The 22,232-nt window shown below is 40.6% G+C and overlaps 1 protein-coding gene across 2 annotated transcripts in view; it reads right to left on the bottom strand.

The window, feature by feature from the left end:
• SLC44A5 (solute carrier family 44 member 5) overlaps positions 1-22,232 on the bottom strand; it is an 89,277-nt gene that overhangs the window by 20,597 nt on the left and 46,448 nt on the right. For both annotated transcript variants that reach the window (XM_074597586.1, XM_074597587.1), the window contains exons 3-8: positions 15,894-15,967; positions 9,830-9,914; positions 6,273-6,357; positions 3,387-3,515; positions 2,536-2,596; positions 791-914 (exon numbers count right to left, since the gene is read on the bottom strand). In XM_074597586.1, the coding sequence (XP_074453687.1) occupies positions 791-914; positions 2,536-2,596; positions 3,387-3,515; positions 6,273-6,357; positions 9,830-9,914; positions 15,894-15,967 (558 nt within the window). The remainder of the gene's footprint in view (positions 1-790; positions 915-2,535; positions 2,597-3,386; positions 3,516-6,272; positions 6,358-9,829; positions 9,915-15,893; positions 15,968-22,232) is intronic.

Raw genomic sequence — 22,232 nt, forward strand, 5'->3', positions numbered from 1 at the left:
GCCCATATTAATGTTTTCCTAAGATGAAATAAAGGATCTTTTTATCAAAGAACTGACAACGTAGTTGTAGATGCCAGAAGAAGGGAACTTGGTAAGTCGCAGGTGTTATCAGTGTTGGTAAGGCGCTGGAATGTGGTAGCCTTGGATCAAGAGGTAAGAAAAGGTACCCTGTCCTCCAGACAGGGCAAGGACTGGCAGCAGCTGGAAAAGTGAGGCTTTTGCAGCAGTTTTCTCTCGTCCTGGCTGATGACAAGGGTTGGAGACGCTTGCCGTCCATCTGCAAGGGAGGTGTTGTCATGCACCAGAGCCCAGAACGTCACTTTTTGACCTTTAAACATGCACTAAAACCAGGAGCACTCTGACAAGGTGAGATGCCCAAAGTACTAGGACCGTCCACGTTAGTGGAAAGGCCATCATAGAAATAGCCGAGGCCATTACTGAGTCGCCTGAGTCCTGCAGCACAAGGATTTCATTTTGAACCTCCTTTAGCTTTCTTTAATACTAATTTTTGCTAGGAAAACCAACAAGAACGATTTAAAAACTGATAGTCGCTCTGAGACAATCAGACTAAAACTTCTGGCTCCTTGCTTATTTCTGCGTACCCCAGTGCTGGTTTTCCTTACTGGAACTTCGCAAGTGCCCAGGCACAGAGAGACCATTTGCTAGCAAGTCCTGCCTGGGGACCCTCAGCCATCTGCTACAACAGATTCTGGTTATTTTTTTTCAGTTCCTAAATGATTTCACAATCTCAGAATCCAACCAAGTAGAACTGAAGAAGGGTAAAACCTACTTTGCAGCTTCCCTAAGATCAGTTACATTTCTTGTTTTCCCTCTTCCATCTCTGAACGTAGTCTGATTTGCCACGGTGAGCACACCATTCTTCGTGGAGAAGTCTGGGAAGCATCTCTTAAGAACTATTCAAAATATCAAAACAAAACACATATATTACATTTCATGTCAAGCTCCGCTTTTATCTCTTGTCTTTTGTAACACATTTATATAATTTCAGATTTACAGTCAATTGTTTTTCAACTGATTATCTAATGATATGTTGACTTTGACAAATCTTGGAAGAGCCATCACATTCAAGATTACGACTTTTATGCTCTGTGTCTTTTTGTCCAAGCTCAGGCACGGTGGGATCATAGCCTTCAACTGGAGATTCCAGGTGCTACCAAATAACAACAGTGGTATCTGTAGCAGTTTAAGAATTTGTAATAAATGCGAAACTTACTCTCTGTCAGTATCTGGGCAGCTTATAAAAACTGCAGCTTCTCAAATATGTCATTTCATACTAATAATGAAACCAGCCCCCAGCGACAGACTCAACATGACGGGTCACGAATGGTATTAGCACCCAAAACAATACATAACAGCAAGTGTCAGTTCCTCATATGCCAGATAAGCTGCAGTACCAGCCACTATCACCAGATTTTCTTGGAGAGGAAGCAATGGAAAAAAGACAGAAACTATTGGTTAGACAGATGGCAGAAGAGATTATAAAAGACAGATGTTTACATGCTCATTTATGCTGCCCTGCTCTTTGCTGCAAAAGCTCCTGGTTTTCATTCCAAAGGGAAGAGCAGGTCAGTCCTCCAACATAGCTCTACTTTAACTTTATATAGCAATTCTGTGCTTTCCTTACCAGGTTCCAACAAATACTGATGCCAGATATTCAGCCTAGAATATCTATCCTACCAATTATTCTGAGGCAATAATTAAGTAACATGTCTCTTTTTGCTCCCTCTGTAATCTTTGCCCCTTGTTGTGCTCTAAAAGAAGATAATAGCTTCTTTGCAAATCGTTTTCTGTCTTTTGGGTCAGTACATCAGTTTTCAGACAAATTCTTAATATTTTCTTTTAAATTTAATCCATATTTTCTCTTCTTTGATAACATGTCCCTGGTTTACGTGATGTCTATTTTAAAGCACGGAAAAATAAACAGCAATTTCTTATTTGCATGAGCTTCTGGGTCAGTGACAGATACTCTTGGTATTACACCTCTGCAGCTGAGATAAGCTCCGAGACCCGGGGTTATCTACTCTGAAATACTCTGAAAGACCATAGTGACAAAAACATTTTTTGGTCCCTTAATTCCTCTGCATGCCCTGCATAGCCAGCGCTGCAACTGAAAAGCGAGCTGCATTGTAACTGGGCTCAAGTATCGTCTGAACTTCAACATCTGGCCACACGATCCTTCCTACCTTCCTGGCGTTTCCTTGATGCCAATGAGGTTGCTCACTCGCATGTTTTGAAAGACACAATTTCCGCCGTAAAGCTTTTGTTATCAGTGATGATTCAAGAGCAAGAAAGAGCTCAGCTTGACCCAATCACATGCTGAATGTTCACAGATGCCAGTTAGAAACAATAACAAATCTTTATACTTTTAAACTGTTTAAAAATGAATGGACATCACTGGCAGATAACAGACAGCTCCTGGTGACCTTACCACAAAACACTTTTCGGGCTGGAGTTGTGGTTTAATGTGAACGCTTATAATCTGCTAAGATGTGTGTAAGAAGTAGAATCACTCACAAGGCCTGCTTGGAATGATCATCGAAGGACAATCTTCATCACGTAGGACTTGAGCAACAGACTAAAAAGGGGAAAAACAGGAATGCTGAATACATAGTAAAATAACTACGTGGTTTTTATTTCTCACCCAAACCGGGCTTTGGAGCCTCCTCCCCAAACTTGACTGGTGGAGCTGCAGATACATTCATGATGTAAGTGAGAATCCAAACTGTCACTGAGATTTGGGAAAAGACTATTCTTTCCTTTTCTACTGACAAAAAAAAAAAAAAAAAAAAAAAAAAAGACAACCTGTTCAGTTTGGATCAGTCTTCTAAGCCAGAAGTGACTGGGAAATTATTCCTTGCCTCCTCTTCACCTTTTCTCTTCAGGAAGAGTAAGAATTTAACACAATTAAAAAATAGCTGAATTGCAAGATGTTTTGAAGATGGGAGAAATAACACTGTATATTTGAGTATAAAATCAGATACATGAAGGATAGATTCATTTTCCTAGCTAAGTTACTAAGTAGCTATAGATGACTCGGGAGCATTAAGAGCTGGTTTGAGTTACTCTGCTCTACTGCTGTAGAGTACCGAAGTACTAAAGGATACTGCTTGCCACAGTACTGCAACTACCCAGGTAGCTGCAGATATTCTTTTCAGCAAAAAGGAATCATTTAAAGAGCGGGGGGTTTGGTGTGCATACAACACCTTCACCCTTGATTAAATCACTGTCAAACCACGTACATGGGACAAGTCTTTGTATGGTGAAATCAGAATAATTCAAAGCTTTGATGCAGCTCAGTAAAATCACGCATATTACATATTGGTTGAAGAAAAAATGTAGCCCACCACCTACTGATACATACACACCTTGCGAGGATTGTTAAAACCAGGTTTGCAGAACTGCCTGAAGTAATTCCACTGGTCTGGTTTATATCTGTAGGAAGCCTGAACGTCAATGTAGGTTGCAAACCTGTCTGGGCACTTCGAGACACAAAGCTGCAAGAAAAGAAAAAAAAAATAGGAAAGATACACTGAGAGTATAGAAGGATAAGGAAAGTCAGCACAATTAAAAAGCAAGAAAAAGGCCACCTAGAAAAGTGCACTATTTTATGGAATTGCCTTCAGTAATGTTTACTGCAGAATTTAGAAAGGGACATAGGTTTTCCTCTCAATTCCCTAGATGAATACTTAAAAAAAAAAATCTTTGATGAATACACTTTCAAAGTCTCTCCTCGTATCTGGCATATCAAGACACTCTCTGTATCTTCTTAGGTTCTAAGCATTCTGGTAGATATGCAGAGCTTTCAATCTGTTGAAAAAAAAATGGGGTTTTTTTGAACACCGGGGAAAAAACCTGACGGGTCCTCCTCTACTTCCATCAGCAGCAGTGTATATGAGCAATGTGGTGCAGTAGCTACTCTCACAGGATACACACACTTTCTTGCTATTACACTTATAAGCAGAACTCTATTAAAAAAAAGTCTCATGCAGCTAAAATTGCTCCACCTTTCTACACAATCTCTTCAGGCAAATACATGTCCACAGATATTGTTCAAGTCAAGTTAGCTGTAAATCACGCAAAGGTGACTTTTTACTACTGACTAATGATGAATCTCCCCTACTTACAAAGCAAGAGGAGTGCGCATGCCAGGAATGAAATTCATACCACTCAAGGTACAGCCATTACAAACGATTTGTGAGAAATCAAGTGAGGACTGGGGTTTGACGAATGCATCCACTCAGAAGTTATGATTTAGATTTATGTCTTGGAGAAGCAGCTGCCCCCAGTGCACAATGACAGCTCTGCTGGTCGCTGGAATCACGCAAGTTCTGACTCCTCAGTGTTCCTAAATACTGTGAGGTGGTTGGAAGTCCATCTTCTTAGCAAGTTTCAGCATTTTCTAGAAGGCTGTTCTCTGTTTCCAAAGCTGCTATTCAAGTGCCAGAGGGACATCACACATAAAACTGTATTTACCTCAAGGGCGTTCTGCCATGTATGATTCACCTAAAGGAATTTGGGGAAAAGATCATGCACTAATCCTTAGAAGAGGGTAGAAGCTGCAAGAGCGTCTTTTTAGATGAGTACTACAGTCCTATGGACTACCCACAGGCCAAGGAACAGAGAAAGAAGAGTTTTGTCCTTGCTGGGACAGCAGGCGACTAACAAGCATACGCTCCACTATAACCTCAGTTTCCCATCTATGAAACAGGCTGAAATGTGCTGTCTGTGGATTCAGTGAACTATAATGACAGTTTTCAAATCCATGGTCTTACTCAAGAATGGAAGCTCTTCCCATGCCAGTTCTTGGGGGTTTTTCTCATGGGACAGGAATGAAAGACCCTGCCTGCAGTTCAAAAGAGGAATTATCAAACAAAGGTTTCTTCTGCATTGTCACAAAAGACCAGAGAATTAACCATCTGCAATAGCAAACAGCATTCAAAAACATTCTAAGTTTTGGAGACGTGTGTCTGAAAATAAACAAAATAACTGCTCTACTGCCCCAACTGTCCTTCAACAAGTATTTCACCTTAGTTGATTCATGACCACTGCCACCTTGACCACAGCACCAGCCAAATCCCACACAAGGACCTCCGTATTTCTGAGCAGGCTGAACTGCTCCCAGAACAGAGTCTAAAGATGGCAGGGTAACAGTGCCAGTGTCTGTATGTGGACAGATGGGGATTCCGGTAACAAATCTGCTGCTGATAGAGAAAGTTTCCATTCTGACAGCAACTGCTCAGTGTTAAGAGGGTTCTTGCTCTTCCTTGACGGAGACTTCCATCTCTTCAGCTGTGTCAAATAGTCCATACAGTCACACTAACTGATAGGCCAGAAACATCTATCAAGGATAGGGATGAGGAGTAAGGGCAAATTGGAATGGGAAACATTTTAAAATGATAGCCAAATAAATAGACAATTAACACTTGGAATCAATAAATTGGTTACCATACAACAACCCTCATTCAAATTAATACTGGACTTCACTGAATGTTGTCAAAATGGCTGAGACCATACTCTGCCACCTGCAGTTTAATTACACGGTACAATTACTTTGGCAGCAAAGTTGGATGAGAGCAGTCCTGCACCTAATTCCTCTGATCTGCCCCATGCCATAAGTTGTTGCCTCGTAAGATGAAGTGACATAACTGGTTGTGTAATTGTTCAACAAAGCAGGTCAGTAAAATGGTCTGATGTTAAAAAGATCAGGAGGATAACTGTAACCCACTCACGGTCAGTGGCTGGGTTTATTTCACAACTTCACGAGAAGTTGCAGCACAGCTAAGGGAGCACAGACTGTGGCATAAGGCAAGAACAAGCCTTCAAGATCTTCAGTTTTGAAAGTGCCATAGGCTCTCACCACCCCCAGACGCTCCTGTCACTCAGGATATCCATATTTTATTGAACATGTCTAGTTTGGAAAACCCTAGATGTCAATCAGAATTACCGTCTGCATGCACTGATTACTACTGGATAGCTGTCTGATGAATTCATAACTAACAAATTGCTGTATTCAAATAAAGAGACTTTTTTTGGCCAACTCTTATCCAAAATACACATGTGCATTTCTATTTATTTTTTCTGACCATCACAGGCTACAGAGACCCTGTGCTACACATTTTATCTATAAAACAAACATATTATATTTTGAAGGATACTAACAGCAATTTTAAAATCCAAATGAATCTATGTCTAGTTCTCAAGCACCATAACTAAGAGGCAGGGAAAATATTTTATCTCTGTATTTCACTCACCTGTGTTGTAGGGCACTGTAGGTTTATTAACACTACGGGGCTGGCACATTTCAGAATGTTAAAGTAAAACAAAATGGTCTTGTTCCTAGGGAAGTGGATATAAGATAATTAATATTATAAATATGGGTGCTTATACATCCCACCATTCAAAAATTTATAGTATACATTGAGATTTAAATTCTATTATTGTGAACAGTCATAGTGTAAACATAAGACAAAAAAACAAATCCCAAGCAGGCCCTGAATGTTCTGTGCCAAACATCTCTGAAACCAGAAGTATTTGTTCTAAAGAATGCTAATTTTGAGAAGTTTTTCCCACAGCAAGGTTTTAGGCTGAAACAAACCCAGGCCCTGTTACGGGTACCTGTAGTCCTGCCTCCATGAAGTGAGGTCTGTAAAACACCCCTGCAAAACCACTGTGGTCCCTTTGCTTACGCTGAACGCGTTGTGTATGTACTGCACGCAAAATTACCATCAGCAAATGCTACACTGTAAAAGCTGCCTATTTTTTTGTTGATCAGAAGGTGGCACCAAAATCAATCAAAAGCTTTTTATGGTTGGAAAGCAAAAGCAGCTGTCCAGGAAGCAGAATGATAATAGCATCTGCTAATAACGCTGATAAACCTCCTTTTATGTAAATAAGGCACAGACTGAGGGGTTTGCACCCCAGAATCCACACACTTGACAGCTTCTGGAACTCAGGACCTTGAGGTAGCTGTCACCCTACTTTGGATTTGTTGAAAAATGATTACCCCAAAATCTCTGGATTAAAATATCTGGGTTTTGAAGATAGAAAAATATGCAGTTAATCTTTGCTATGTCAGAAAACTGCCAGGCAGCTGTAGTGAAGATGGTATGGCAGCAGTCCTGCCCTTTTCACACAAGACTTCGAAGCCAGCTAGCCGTGCCAGGGCTACACAGTGTCCCTACAAGAAGTAACGGTGCATATGCCCCGCTATGGGCTGTGATGTGCAAAGAGAACATGGGAAGTGTTTGTCTGAGCCCCCACTGACCCCACCGTGGCGATGGGCACAGAGGCAGCAGGACAGTATTAACAACGAAGTGCGCTTGGGTGAACAAGGCTGCCCCTCTGCAATCTGCTGGCTTGGCACCAGTCCTGCTCCCGCATCTCCCCATTGTCTCCCCCACTCCAGGATGGACCCTCTGATCTTCCACCAGCACGCGGCCCCCAACAATTGCTGAACACGCCTATGCCTTCAAAGCTGTTACACAGCATCACAGCCATTCAAGCTGCCTTTAAAACTTGGATTGTTTTCACTGAGATATGTTCTACTTATGCTTTTAACAAAACATGCATCCTGGCAAATACAATTCATTATCATTAGTTGTTATTTCTTCAAATCAACAGAAAAAAATTTTGGGCTGAAATGTCATCATTCTTTAGTAGTTTCTTGACAGTATTTATTATCTGTGAGCTGCTCAAAGCCATTAATGAAATCTCTTTTCTTTTTCTTATGCCTTATCCCACTTGCTGATATTGACAGCAGAAAAGAAAGTTTAAACATGTACATAATGCAAGAAAACAGTCACCGAGAACTAGGCCTGTATTCTCTATATTGAAATCGTGTTGTATTCTGTGATTACGCTGTGGTCTGTAGAAGGCAAAACAAGTTTAGATATTACATGAAGAGTAATGGATGGATTACAGGGAGATGCAAAGAGGCCTAAGAGAGACCCTCATGACAACCTGAGGTAGAATTAACTTGACTGCGCGGAATTCATTGGAGTTCAAATGGGTTTTTGCACGGGCTGTGAGCGTTGGCTTGGTTTTTAGCTTCTATTTTCTACTCTTCAGTGAGATTGCTGGAGATGCTTGTTCCAAGCACAAGATACAAAACACAGAGACTGTGATCACTTTCCAATGAAAAAGTCTCAGACTAAGACACTGGGGACTTTGGAAAACCGCAGTCCTGGGTTTAGCCTTTTACACCACCTACTTTCAGGGTGTCTGAAAAATCTGGCAATGGTATCAACGAAGGCCTGACAACACATCCCACACCTCCACCCTTAGGGACTAGAGGGACTTGTTCAGAGGGGCCTCCTGGCCCACTGCCAGAAACATTCTTGCTTCTCCAGTAAGTTGTATAATGTGTCTTTTGGCTTATATTTTTATAAGAAACTCCTCAACGTAGCAAATAAGTGCCAAAATGCAGCCTCAGTAGCTGTATTGTTCTCCAGCAATCACATATATGCAGGGACATTTGTGAATACAAACTGGAAATCACATTGTAAGATATAACTAAAGGGAAGACTTGAGTAACAAAGAGAAAAACAAGAATGAGTGGATGATGAGAATCAGAGAGAAGCATCTGGCTACACGCCACACAGTGCGTATATGTCTGAGACTCCCAAATCAATATGCCCACCACTTCCTACACACCACAGAGGGGACAAGGACGAATATGGGGGCGAGGACGGAGGGTGCAGTGAGGGGAACACACACAACACTAAAACTTTTTCTCCTAGTTTTTCCCCTTCAGGAAGTTGGACTCTCCAACAACTGCTGTGAGGAATCTTAGTTGGAGGGTGGAACAGATCTTCATACACTATCCAGTCAGCTTCCTCTGTAAAAACCCTTGAGAGGATGTAAAGCCCCTAGCTCTGCCTCTGTTCCACTCCCTAACTCCTGCTCCTCCCCTTCCGAACTGCTCTCTGGACAGTGGCTTCCTCAGTTTTTTTCCCCAGAAAACTAAATGCGAAAAGAAAGCAGCAGCAAAGAGCTGTTACCAAACACTAGTTTCTGTTTTGCTTCCTGCACAGCATCCAGCTTCTTGACAGTAACAAGGGCATAAAGGGTCCCTAATGCTTGCTTTTTAAAAGTGAGAAGGTGAGGGAAAAAGAAAAACTATTTCTTTAAATTCTGTATCATGAAAAATGTAGATTTTCACAGAGAACACTGATGCAACGTCTTTCTTTCCTGAGCAGTTATTTTTATGTAGAAGCACTCTGTTGATATCAACTAATTAACTCTCACAAGTCAAAATTTAAAAAGACTGGGAAACTGAGACAAGTAGAGCAGTTTGGCTGATACCCCAAGGAAGGTATGGTTACAGTTGCCTGTCTCCCAGACCACTCAGTCTCCTCTCTACCAGCACTGGGTAAAACACAAGAGCTTTTCCTCATGATCTTTTCTGTTATTTGGTGCACATTGAGAAAAACTGAGAACCAGGCCACAATGCTTTACGACTACTCTTATCCCAAGGTGGACAGAAGAATTACGCAACCGGTTATTAACTATCCAAACTTTGGCACTCACTTTCTATGCAATTAGTGATGTAAATCTTTAAGTTATATTGATACTTTACCAAAAATATTCTATGGATTATGAAAATAACTGCATTATAGTAACAATTTGGGTCTAGATTTGCACTAAGCAACTCATCTATTTCTGAACTTTATTTGAAATAAATGCAGTAAGAGTGTCGCTGTCTATTCAACTTCCCACAAGAACCCCTAGCAGACAGAGACATTTGAAACCTCACATTTTGTTCATAGTGCATAAGTAATAAAGGTGTGTGAATGCATTTAGTACTCACTCGTTGGCGGTATCTTTCTGACCACAGAACTGCCCATAGCTGTCAGTTGGATAAATCACTTTCCTGGGGTCGCCGTGCACCCAAGCTGCAAATATACACATATCTTAATATTTTAATCAAGTGTACACAGTCAATAGTTGAAACTGGCTAGCATGAAAATGTATCACCTCTAATGGGCCATTTTAATCTTTGTTGATCACCACTGATTTGTAGATTTCCTAATGAAAAACTAAAATATAAACCAAACTAAACTGCGGTAAGACGAAGGTATGGACAAATCAGTAAGAAAGCAAACCAGTTCACTTTTTACCTTCAGGGCACACACATCTTCGTTCTACCTGAAATATGACGTAATGGGCTTAAAAACTAATAGCTATTAAAAGGGGAAAGAAGAGGAGCTAACTATGTAGACAAAGAGCGTTCAGACAACCACAATGGCATCAAAATTAATGACATTAGCTGGGTGTGTGACTGAATCTAATGGACTCCATCTGCACTAGGAATGAAACAAACTCTCACTTTGTAAATGAAAACATTTCCTGACTTCTCACTTGGCAACTCTCCATTTTGCAGTTATTAGTCCTGCACCTGGCAATTAAATGCTACCGTGAACCATAGTATTGAATGGGAAGAGAGGTTTGTATTGAACTGTTAAACTTCTTTTCTCCACTTCGAAGCAGGATTTCTTCTCCAAGCCATTTTCACCTGCACTATTATTTCCCTTTGAGGATCAAGTACGCTCCAGCTATCACTATTGGTATTGTTATTTCTAAGCTGTAGTGTGCAGACCTGACTAAGCTTCCTTCTTGACTAGCCAATGACTAGCCTTTGAACTGTTCTGACTACTAAGTCTAAATAATGGAAATCTCATTTATTTTTAAGCATCATCTGAAAGTAAGATATAATGCCAGAATATAATTCCATATCACTACTCTGAGCTGACACCCTAAAATCAGGTTGCTAGAGAACTATTAGAAAAGACTGCTGATCTCCTCCCTAACATTTCTTCGTGCTTGTATTATGTGGAAAAGATTACAGGTATTACAAAGATTTTAGATTCAACCTCCCCCCAATGCACTATATACTGAATGTCAGGAGCCCACTTAGCATACACTCCAGGCTTTGATCTATGCAAACCACCTTGAACTTGCTTCTCTGTAATTACCCCATTTTCTCTCAACTTTGTGACATTATACTTAGTCATTTGTGAAACTGTCATTTTCCTCAAGGTCACTTTGGTAAGAATAACAACGCTCAACAATAATGACATGTGCAGTAGAGACAGAATCTATATAAGCTCTCCGAGCAGCAGACTGCAAATGTATTGAAATGTTCAGGACAGATGCACAACATGTCTTCAACGACTTGCAAATAGTTACAGAAAATCTGTAATGCTACCTTTCACCTGGAATGAAAACCTTTTCACCTGGTTACCAAAATGAATCTGCTAGTTCATTTTAACCTATGTTAGTTTTCCTGTGTTTTGGAGTTTGGAAATTAACCTGCTGCTTGGTATCAAACACTTTCTGAACATTCAGATTAAACTCACTTCAGATTAACTCTGGTGTTCTGATGCTCAGAGAAAGCTAAAGGGTTTCACCAGTGTTAAACCCCATTAACTTTTTAGTTTGTTAGTCCCTGCTTATTTATTTCAGTAGCATTACTAAGCAGGAATATCTAGGAGGCACCAACTCTCTCTTAGGAATTCCTACAGTTAGTTGATAACTCATATGCGTACACGACATCAGAAAGCAGACGGCTCTCTGGCGATTGCAATGAGTCCGTAGGTTACACCATGTACACTTTCTTTTATCACAACTCTGACAAGAAGGAGTTTTTCTTTCTACTTCCATATGACCTTGCTTTTCCTGCACACAAAAGCCTGGTTGCAAATGGGTCAAGCTCCTATACGGATCTGAACGACCTCTCAGGCCTTACGTGTATGATGTTAATGACTGACTCTCATACATCGCTCTTTTCCCAGCCCCAAAATTAGTTTGGCATATTATTAAAGGGACTCATTTTTTGCATTTGACTGTATTTTTTCTTTAACACCAGCAAAGAGGAAGCAGTAGAGATAAGCCCCACAATGCCAGATTCAAAGTACTGATGAGAATTTTGTAGCCAGACTTATACCTGCCTCGTATAGATAATTCAGAAGTAGTCGCTGCTGCTAACAATACTCCTAAGTAGCACAGCATATTAAACCTGGAATTATTATTCACTCCTCAGACAAACCTGGGAGAAAGGAGATAAACACTGCAACATGATGTTGGTTGGTTTTTTTTTTTTTCTTTTTGCTATCTCAGTCTTATTCAGGATCCTTCCATAAGAAGGGCTGAGGTGACCCCAGCTCGATTCCTTCAGCCCATTTGGGTGGACCAACACAGACAACAGGGTAAAACTCAGCTCATCCAAAGGGCAGAGCAGTGCATTCTCCTCACATTCCTTTTACTTCTTATACAAAGTCTGCTGAAATACTTCAAAAGGCTGCCTTGGTTCCACTGGGTTTGTATCAATCCTTGGTCTCAAATTTAATCACTTATCTTTTGTGCTGTGCTTCTCAATTATTAGCAGAAATTAGCAGACTATAATCAATGGAACACACTGCTCACTTCCAAACAGAACTTCTGTTCAGATTGTACCTGCTTTGCCATTACCAAATTGTCTAAAGCTACTCCTGCTTGGCAGTAGCTGTCCTGTGTGCCTAAGGCTTCAGTCATGTTTTTAGTAAAACACAATTAAAAAGCTTTTAAAAAATAGATTCAGCACACTTCGTGAAATTCCATCTCTCGGATGAGCTGCTGGGTGGATGGATGAAGACACCTCTCAGATAAATTCCAAAGTGAAAAAAAATAATTGGGTCTCATTTACTACATATACATTTATTAATAAACTTAATCCTCTGTCACCTTCTTTGCAAACTCAGAGAAATGACAGTGAAAGAATCCATGTGATAAACACACAATTTTTCTGGCCTAGTCAGTGAAGAATAAGTACCTAATTCAACAGTTCTCACCAAGTGACAAAGGTTATTGTAAGAACCAGCCTGACAGAGCAGCACCATGTTTTGCATGTTGTACTGCACTAATGGTGACTCGCTATCAAGCACTAAATGAAAAGGAATCCAGTCACATAAAATTTTTATTCCAGCATGCTCTGATGCTCATAAGGCTGCAGTCTGAGTGCTGGCACAAACATCTGGGCTAAAAAAGAAAATTAAAGAATAGCTGAACCATATTACACAGCTGATTCAGCCCTCAGAGCAGCGATGTGACATCCTACAACACCGATATAGCATTTTCAGGAGGCCTGCAGTTATGTCAGTCCTTTTATTCATGCGGAGCCAACACGCATGCATAGTATCAAAAATAGCTGATGTCTGTCACTAAATGTCTGTCAGATGCACACCTTTTTTTTCGGTGCTCTATGGGCTATGTCAGTGGCTGTAAAGGCTGGAAAGTGTCCTGTCAAGGAGAAAATGTGATTAGAACAATGGCATCCTGTGATACTTAAAAATGAACTGCAAATCTGTTTATACAATCTGTTTCATTCCCTCTACTGTGTATTTTTGAAAGGGCAGCCTTTCATATCATTATTTTGCTTCCCTTAAAGGTATATTTGTAATATTTTAATGTATGGAGAAATTGACCTGCCAAATTGTTCTTATGGCTTTTTAACACAAGCAATTTACTTATGTATTGAAACAGGTAATAGAACACATGATACAGAATTTGCAAAGCCACGTTGATAACTCTGGTATTGTTTAAGCATCCCTTGGAGCAATACAAGAGTTACCACTTTGAATTAACCCGCACTCTGAAATGTGAGGCTCCTTTCCAAGAAAATTTACTTGCTGCCTTTTCTGAATTAAAATAATCTAAAATTAAGAGGCTAAACATTTGTAAAGTATCGCCCGGATAAGCCTAGAGTCTCTGAAATAAACATGAAGAGTTAAGTCCGTTTGATATGAAGGAAAACTACATGGAATGTTAAATTAGCACACTTAGTTCATCTGTAAAGATAAAAGATTGATAAGAAAGTAAATCATGGAATAGCTATTTCTATTCAGTACAGTCACTCAACAGCAGCTGTCACCGAAGCAGAACTAAGGTGAGTATCAAAAATTGTTTGTTGTCGTCTTTCAAAGAGAACTGATTACCTTTTACTCAGACTACATTTCAGCCCCCCTGAAACATAACACAGTTCTACCTCACTGTTACACAGACACACATATAGCTGAAGCCTATGTGTGCTATACCTACAATACTGACAGCAAAATGTGACTCAGATTTTCAGTCATAGCAGTTCTGCAATGAACCAGCATTTATTGCTTACTTCTCAAGCCAAATTAAACAGGATCCAGAGCAGTAGTCACACTTCTAAAAGAAATTGCAGAAAACTACTTTTTTTTCCCCCTATAATAAGCCGTAATTCATGACTAAGGATTGACTTATAATCTATTTTCTTTTAACGTGTTGGACTATATGATCTTCAGAGGTCCCTTCCAACCCCTACCATTCTGTAAACTTCTTTGACTCTCATGTATTTTGTCCAGGGCTGGCCCCTGGAACTGCATCAAAGCTGATCTCATCTTTTCCTTAGAAACAAATTAGAGTTAAAAGAATAGTTGAAGCACAGTGCAAGGAAAGATGAAAAGCAGGGACCACATGGATCTGGATTTGGAGCTGAAAGAAATGTTTCTCGATTGAAAATTCCAATCTTCTCTGTAAGAACAGTAGAAAAAGTCATCAGCTACAAATTTGGTATCTGGTTCCAGGAACACGTTCTAGTTCTAACCAATATTTCATACGGTTTGCAGGAGACAGCTGTTCGGATGCCTTGTGTCCTGTGGGAAAGCACTGCATGTGCAGAGCAGGGAATATGACTAAGTCTCTGTCTCACATCACAGTAACTGCACTGTCTGAGACCACAGACATGAAGAAGCGAGGAATTGGCCGGTCCCCTTCTGCTGCTATCTACTTCTGCAATGTCTAGCAGGTGGGGTTCTTTGGAAACTGCACATACAGAGTTGACATAGAGTTCTAGCAAAAAAAAAAAAAAAATAGGAGATTTATACAGTGCTGGAAAGAGAGACAAGATCTGGCAGCACAAGAATACTGTACAGCTAGAAACTGCCCATGCTCTCCTGTCCCTCTGTCTGGGCAGCAGCACTTCAGAATACTGTCTGCCTGCACAGGGGCAGTCACCAGTCACCAGAGCATTTGTATGCTCAAGAAAACAGCAAATGTTCCTCTGAGTCCAGCTTCTTCAGCTCTGGCTTTGCATTTGAGCAGTGACTGAAGGAGAGAGCAGGACATCAATGAAGAACCAGTCTATCAGGTAGGAAGAGGAGGACAACAGCACGGACAGGAGAGGGATGTCCTTGGGACCTGGCAAACTCCCAGCACCAAGTGGGAGGCATGGCAGGTCTGCAGCAGCTGTGCACAGTCCAGCAGCTGCTGTTCCTTCTTAGGACTAATAAATTATCTCCTTTTCTTCAGCCTGTTTCAGAGCAGGTTTAGTAAGCAGAGATATACACTGCATGTATATTCTGGTAAGTGCGTCTCCGATCTCCTATAACTGGGAGTTGCGTGACTATTTCTGCTCCAAATAGTTTCACAAGTCAAATCAATTTTGGTGTCAATTTGGAATTAAGCAAAGCGGGAACAATTCAATTAGGCCATGAGGGCCTCACATAGGTTCTTTCAGTAATATCTTCAGAACAAAAAGCCTCTTAAAACCGAAGTGTTTACCTCTAACTTTTGCTGCCAGATTAATGCCAAATGAAAGTGATTTTCTCCACCACACTTTATGATAGCAAAATTATAAAACCATGTCATTTTTACTTGAACATACTTAATTTTGAGTTTTTCATCAATAAACACACAGTTTTGAACTCTTCCCTAATTACAATAGACACTGAATGTTAATTTATTTATTTATTGATTGGAAAACTCTACACAGATATAAGCAAAAGGGACATCCCAGTTAAAAATTGTAACATTCATAAAGTTGCCTCCCCTGGGTATGAGAAAGCACTACTATACCTGCATTTACTTACCCACAATTCCTAATGCAATGTAACCCAGAATGACGACTATGAAGATCACACAGCAAACAGTGTCTGTACAGTGCCTAAGGACAGAAAGAAGCAGTTTTTAAAAATAAGGTGTCTAATATGACCCTTTGAAAACACCGAGTGTCACAGGGTATTAAACATCTGAATGTCTGCATCCGCACTTAGTAGAAGTCTTACTCACAACATCACATTTGAGGTGTAAGGCCCTGCTTTCGCAGCAAGAACAGCAAATAAACGTGTATGCCTTTTGCACTGTAGACAGCAATAAATACATATTGAACAACAGGTTTAAATATTCTTAAAACAAGTAATACCTTACAGCATTGAATCCATGAGATCACTTATGGTATTGGCCACTACAGGACATCTGCCTCAGCATGTCCGTAACGCTGGTATCAAATATTGCCAATGATGTGATGAAAGAAAGATTCAGCACAACTTACTTGTATTATAAATAGCTTATGAATAGAAGAATAGCAGCGTGAAATGAAAAAAGCCTATACACAACTACCCCTGATCTCAGCACAAAATTCTGACTCAGCTGCTACACCTCATTTAATACAACCAAAATATGCTCTAGGGAGAGGAAAAAAACCCCCAACATATTGTGAAGAGCCATACCTTCTCTTACAGACAAGCAATCAAAGAACAGCACTCTCCAGTCTGAAAACTGAGCCAGTGAGAAAACAGAGTACTCAATTAAATTATTGTCTTCTACTTATTGGTCTGCATATTAAGTTCACGCAGGCAGAGGAATGGAGATGTAGACCGCTAGACTGGTTCTTCTCCAGTGTCTGACCCTGGCCAGAGCCGTTCGAGGAGTGCCATCGCCATGACGCGTGACACTCCCAAGCGGACAGGTCAGTGCCTGCTCGTGGGGACCACCGGCCCCACGGCTCCGGCCGGGGCAAGCAGTTCTCTCCTTCACAAGCCCTTGTTGCCGAAGGCCCGTGGAAGCACAGCAGTTACTGTCTGACAGGCCTCTGCAGGCCTCACTGGTTAAGAAACATTTGCAGCTAATGGTCTTGACAGGATTTAATTAACAAAGGAGTGAATTAAAAGTGTGTGCTGCCCAGAGCCTCCTCATCCGAAGGATTTCAATCGCTGTTGTCATTTGCCATGCCCTGCCTATCTGGCAGAGTTCTGGTGAAGAAGGGCTGTACGATCATCGCTGACGGCCCCAATCAGAAGGGTTGGTGTGTCAGCACGGCCAGTGCTGCTGGGGCTGTCCCCGGCCGCGGGACCCAAGCCCATCCTGTGCCACGTCTCTGTGACCGAGGAGGGAGCAGCCACCACCTCGTGAGCACCAGCGCCAGCCTCCCGCTAGAGCAAAGGGCCTTCATGAAACGAGTGATGGTCATCTCTGCTTGCCAGGCCATGGCAAGGAGCCCAGCGGATGCAAGCTGCATCTCACCAGTAAAAGCATTCTTCTAGTCCAAATCCAACTGACACACAGTCATTTTTAGCATCTACCATACCTTCCGTTTTCCAAACCACGTCTCCTCTTACAGAGAACCGTTATTCTTTAGCATAAAGGAGATAAAGAACGCAGATCCTTTAAACAGTTGGAGAACTTGAAAAGTTTATCCAGGTGTGGAAAAGGAAAGAAAAATCCTGTACACTTCTCTAGAGGGACAGGGTTTTAGCATCTCACCGAAATAAATTTTTAGTGAGGCCAAGGTGGTACACGATTCAAGGTCAATATGACAGTGATCTAAGAAAGGACAACTGCTTAAAGCAGAAGAAGTGATGCTAAAATAATGCTGCTTGTTTTCCCAGCCTCTGTTCAGAAGCAGTTCTGAGACTGCTCAAGCTTGGCTCTCACCCCATCAGAGCCCTTTTTAAGAGGTACAATAGTTAATTCAAGATGTCTCAAGAGAAATATGGCACCATAAGTACCTTAATTACAACTCCTATAGTCTCAAAAACCTCTTCCAGTCCAATTCTCACCGGTCTCATTTTATGATACCTAAATGAAACTAAAGGTTACACCCATTTGCACTAAAGCTTCCTTTTAAAGTTTTGCGGAGCCACCATGAGCAAGTACCCATAAACTCTCTACGAGAATGCAGGAATTTTTCTTCTTTGTAATACACAAACTTCTGTACAGCACCTAGTAAAACTCACTGTTGCCAAGTATTGCTGTTATATAAGTATTTAAAAAATATATAAGAAGTAGATAAATCTGGCTGGAGCACCTCTCCTATGAAGACAGGCTGAGACAGTTGGGGGTGTTCAGCCTGGAGAAGAGAAGGCTCCGGGGAGACCTTTTAGCAGCCTTCCAGTCCCTGAAGGGGGCCTACAGGAAAGCTGGGGAGGGGCTGTTTGCAAGGGCATGTAGCGATAGGACGGAGGGGCAATGGCTTTAAACTAGAGCAGGGTAGGTTTAGATTAGACATTAGGAAGAAGTTCATTACAATGAGTGTGGTGAGACAAGCTGCCCAGGGAGGTGGTGGAGGCCCCATCCCTGGAGACATTCAAGGCCAGGCTGGATGAGGCTCTGAGCAACCTGATCCAGTTGATGTCCCTGCTGACTGCAGGGGGGTTGGACTAGATGGCCTTTAAAGGTCCCTTCCAACCCAACACATTCTATGATTCTATGAAATCCTCTTTTGAGCGGCTTCAGAAAATTTTGAAACAGTTTGTACAGACTAATTGTTATTCATACAAAATCATTGCTTAAATAGTACAGGTGAAACCCTGGCTCTATTTAATATCACTGTTAGCTCAAGTAGCTGACTTTCAGTGAGATCATAATATTACCTCATAAATACAACACTCCACAGGAAAGGAAAAAAATTGTAAAACATCATAAATGAATAAATTAAAATAACTCTGTAAAGATACAAGGTTATACTGCGAAGATTCTGGGCATTTCCAAAGTTGCAGGAACTGTAACAATAGCAACTGCCTCTTCATAAACGGGAGATATTGGAAGCCCATGCTTATTACTGAAACTTAATGAGAAATTATCCTGCCATGCTTTGACTGAAAACAGATTTGATATGATTTTTTTCAAAATAAGAAGGTGATCTGTTATGGCAAATCTGCTTTTTCGGTTTGTTTTAGGCTAATGAAGCAGAGTAAAATCACTCAGGAGACTGAACTGTTAAACTGAACCCTAAAGAAGATGGATTAATGGAAATACGGTTATGAGAATAGGAACTGAGGCTACTGATTATCATACAGGCTCTATAATCTTTCTTACAGACAGTGCTATCATACTTTTATATAATAATTATGTGTAAACATTCAAGGATTAATGAGAAAAAGCACTTTACATTTCTTATGGTATAGATGATAAAAATATTAAAAATGCTAATAGCCAGTACTGGAAATTTTGATGTTTTTTAGTACTTTTTAGATAACCAAGTTCCATAATCTGAATCAAAAACCAGTGTGTCTATGTATTTGAATACAGGAGTTTCCATAGAGATAAATTGCTGATAAAACCATCACATTCATCATTTTCAGATAACGTAATAAAAGACCTTCATTTGGTTAAGTGCACAGTTCAGGCTCCCACATCACATTTTACTGCTTACTGCTGTCACTTAGCTTAATTTATGGTGCCTGATTTGCTTTCCACCCTCTCTCAGAAGCACACTGCCTCCTTGGCTTCTCCTGCTGCATTACACATGGCGGCGCACGCAAACAATACCCTGCGCGTGTGCAATGACATCCTAGCAAATACATGAATGCAAAGATAAAATCATCTGCACACAGGATTAGTGCATAAAAGCCATTTATTCACTGACAGTTCATGCACTTAATCGTTAATGACCGACTAGAACCTCTCTCTGTTTGGCAGTTTCACGCCCAATCTGTCACAACTGCAATTTCACTCAAGATGCTGCACCAGCAATAAACTACAACGTTTATTAGTTAAACAGCACTAGCAGTAGATTAGCACCTACAAATAGTGCAACCACAGAGGAAAAACACGGCTCAAGAAGTTCAGAGCGTGAGTTTCAGGTTACCACCATCAACTCTGCTGACAGATTAAGGTGACCACTACTGTCCTCACTTCCAAGTTTCTCCTCCCTGCTTGACCAACAGCTTGGGTTCTGAGACTTCCCCAAATCGCGTGGTGCCAAGGTGATGTTATACAATATATATGCCACACAGTGCCATGAATAGCTCCGAGGACCCCTTTCTTCACTGGGGCTGAACTGAGAAGAAAGATCTGCTGTTCAAATGGGTATTTCCATCAGCACAGTGACATTGAGGGCATCGTCCTGCGCGCCTGAATAAATGTGCAGGGAGCCCATAAACTAAATGTTTGCAGAGAAAGTTCCTTTCAAAATCCCCCCATGAATGGCCACTTCTACTGCGGAAGCCAAAACTGCACAGAAAAAGATATTTATACAAGTTTTCGTTACAAGCTGGTTTCCATCATCTTAATTTCTGCGTTTTCTTAATGAGTGCAACTGACCTGCACTGGCCTGCAGGGATTTACTAAGTTGATATGTCTTAGTTATAGGCACCATGCTTAAGGAAGTATTGTTTAGTTCTGGAAAACTCAAATTTCGATATCTGCAAATGAGCAACATCTGTAGACACTGTTTACCCCAACCCAGAAGCACGAAACAAGGACTCAAAGAAAACTGTAGGTTTCCCCACTCATATTAGCAAGTGCATGGCACATTATGATAACATAGACAACAACAAGTAACAAAACATATAAGGACTAACAAAATACCAGTAGCAAGAAAAATGATTTTATATTCTACCAACATTTTTCTGTGGTAGACTCTTAGTGTAGTCTAAGTAACATCTTTAGCATGTTATTTAGTTTAAAAAGTACAAAGGATAATTTAAATGTCAAAATTGTTTATTATTTCAATATTGACCACAGTATCAAGTGATCTGCCATGCAGATATCTATCGGTGACACATTTATATTTGTGAGAAGGTGAAGTCTGTATTGCTAGTTAAAGTCAGGCATTTTTATTAGTTTTTTTCAAACTCTTAGAGAAGATAGCTAAATGGTTATGGAAATTTACTAATACTCAATTTGCATGAAAATCCATTAAATAAATTTCCTAATCACAGAGGAAACGGTGATCTTTGTCTTAACCAGAACACTGAATTTCTAGAAAGATGTTGAACAATTAAAGATAGTCCAGGAGGTGTCAGGAGTTTTTAAAACATAACAAGGAAAAAACCCTACAATGTGTCTAACCAGCAAGAGGAATTATGAGAAAAATCCAAGAAACTACATAGAGGAGGGAGAAAAATAACCAGGGGCAAGGGAAAGAGTTAAGACAAGCTCCACAAAATTGGAGGTAAGTCAGGATTTAATAATTTGATTTTGCCAAAGCAGTTTAGAAAAATATGCCATGATTGTATTGACTGCATACGTTCCCTTATTGGAATTTAAGGAAAGATGGCTTGGAGGAAATTTCTGCCTTTGAGGAGTCAGAGATAGCTTAGACTGAAAATACAATGTGCCAGATTTTGCCTCATATGAACTCACTTAAAGCGATCGTCACCTCTGGTGTCAGGCAGGTATACATCTCCAGCTCAGACTGACAAGGAACACCAGGAGTTTCTGTTCTCCTCCAGAAAGTTGTCTACCAAAACTCCTGCCACATCTTTTTGAGCTGAGAAGTTGCAGAGCTACCACTTCAACCTGTAAGCTTACTCCCTTGGTGGATACTATATATAAAATCTTACAAGTACCTTCTGGTAGCAATATACATAGATGAACACTTAATAACATCCCTAAACTATCACTTAAATTCACTCCTATACACAGTGCATACAAAGTCTCACTGGCAGTATCATAAACACACTTCTCAAATTAGGATCAACTCCCTAAACAAACATTTCCATTTATTTCTAAAATTATTAGTTTTCAGAAAGAGAAAGAAGAAACACATCTTGCGAAGACGAGAACAGTGTGTATGTGCAAGTGAGAGTACCACAAGGCTGCAGTCTTCTTCTCTGTCATAAATTTTCTGCTGAGAAAGATAAAACTGATAAATAACTTGTGGTTCTCTAATTTACTCTTCTCACAAAGGATAGGAAATGCTAGTTTAGAACATATTCTCTACGTTACACTTAGATCTGGAAAAACACTGACAAATCGCCCACGATTTCTTAGATGCTTTCTGAGCGATTCCACTCTGCTTGTGAACTACTGAACCTTCTAAGAGGTGACAGACCTGCTCTCATCTGCAGCACTGACTAGTACGCGTAGTGAAGTCAAGCCAGATTGTTCTGGCAGGAGGCTTTGCAATAAAGTATGATACAGTAAAGTATAATAAATAACAAAGTGAGATACAATCCACTATTTCAACCCATATTTCCACTGTA

The sequence above is a fragment of the Larus michahellis genome, chromosome 8, assembly GCF_964199755.1.
Source record: "Larus michahellis chromosome 8, bLarMic1.1, whole genome shotgun sequence".
Taxonomy (NCBI): domain Eukaryota; kingdom Metazoa; phylum Chordata; class Aves; order Charadriiformes; family Laridae; genus Larus; species Larus michahellis.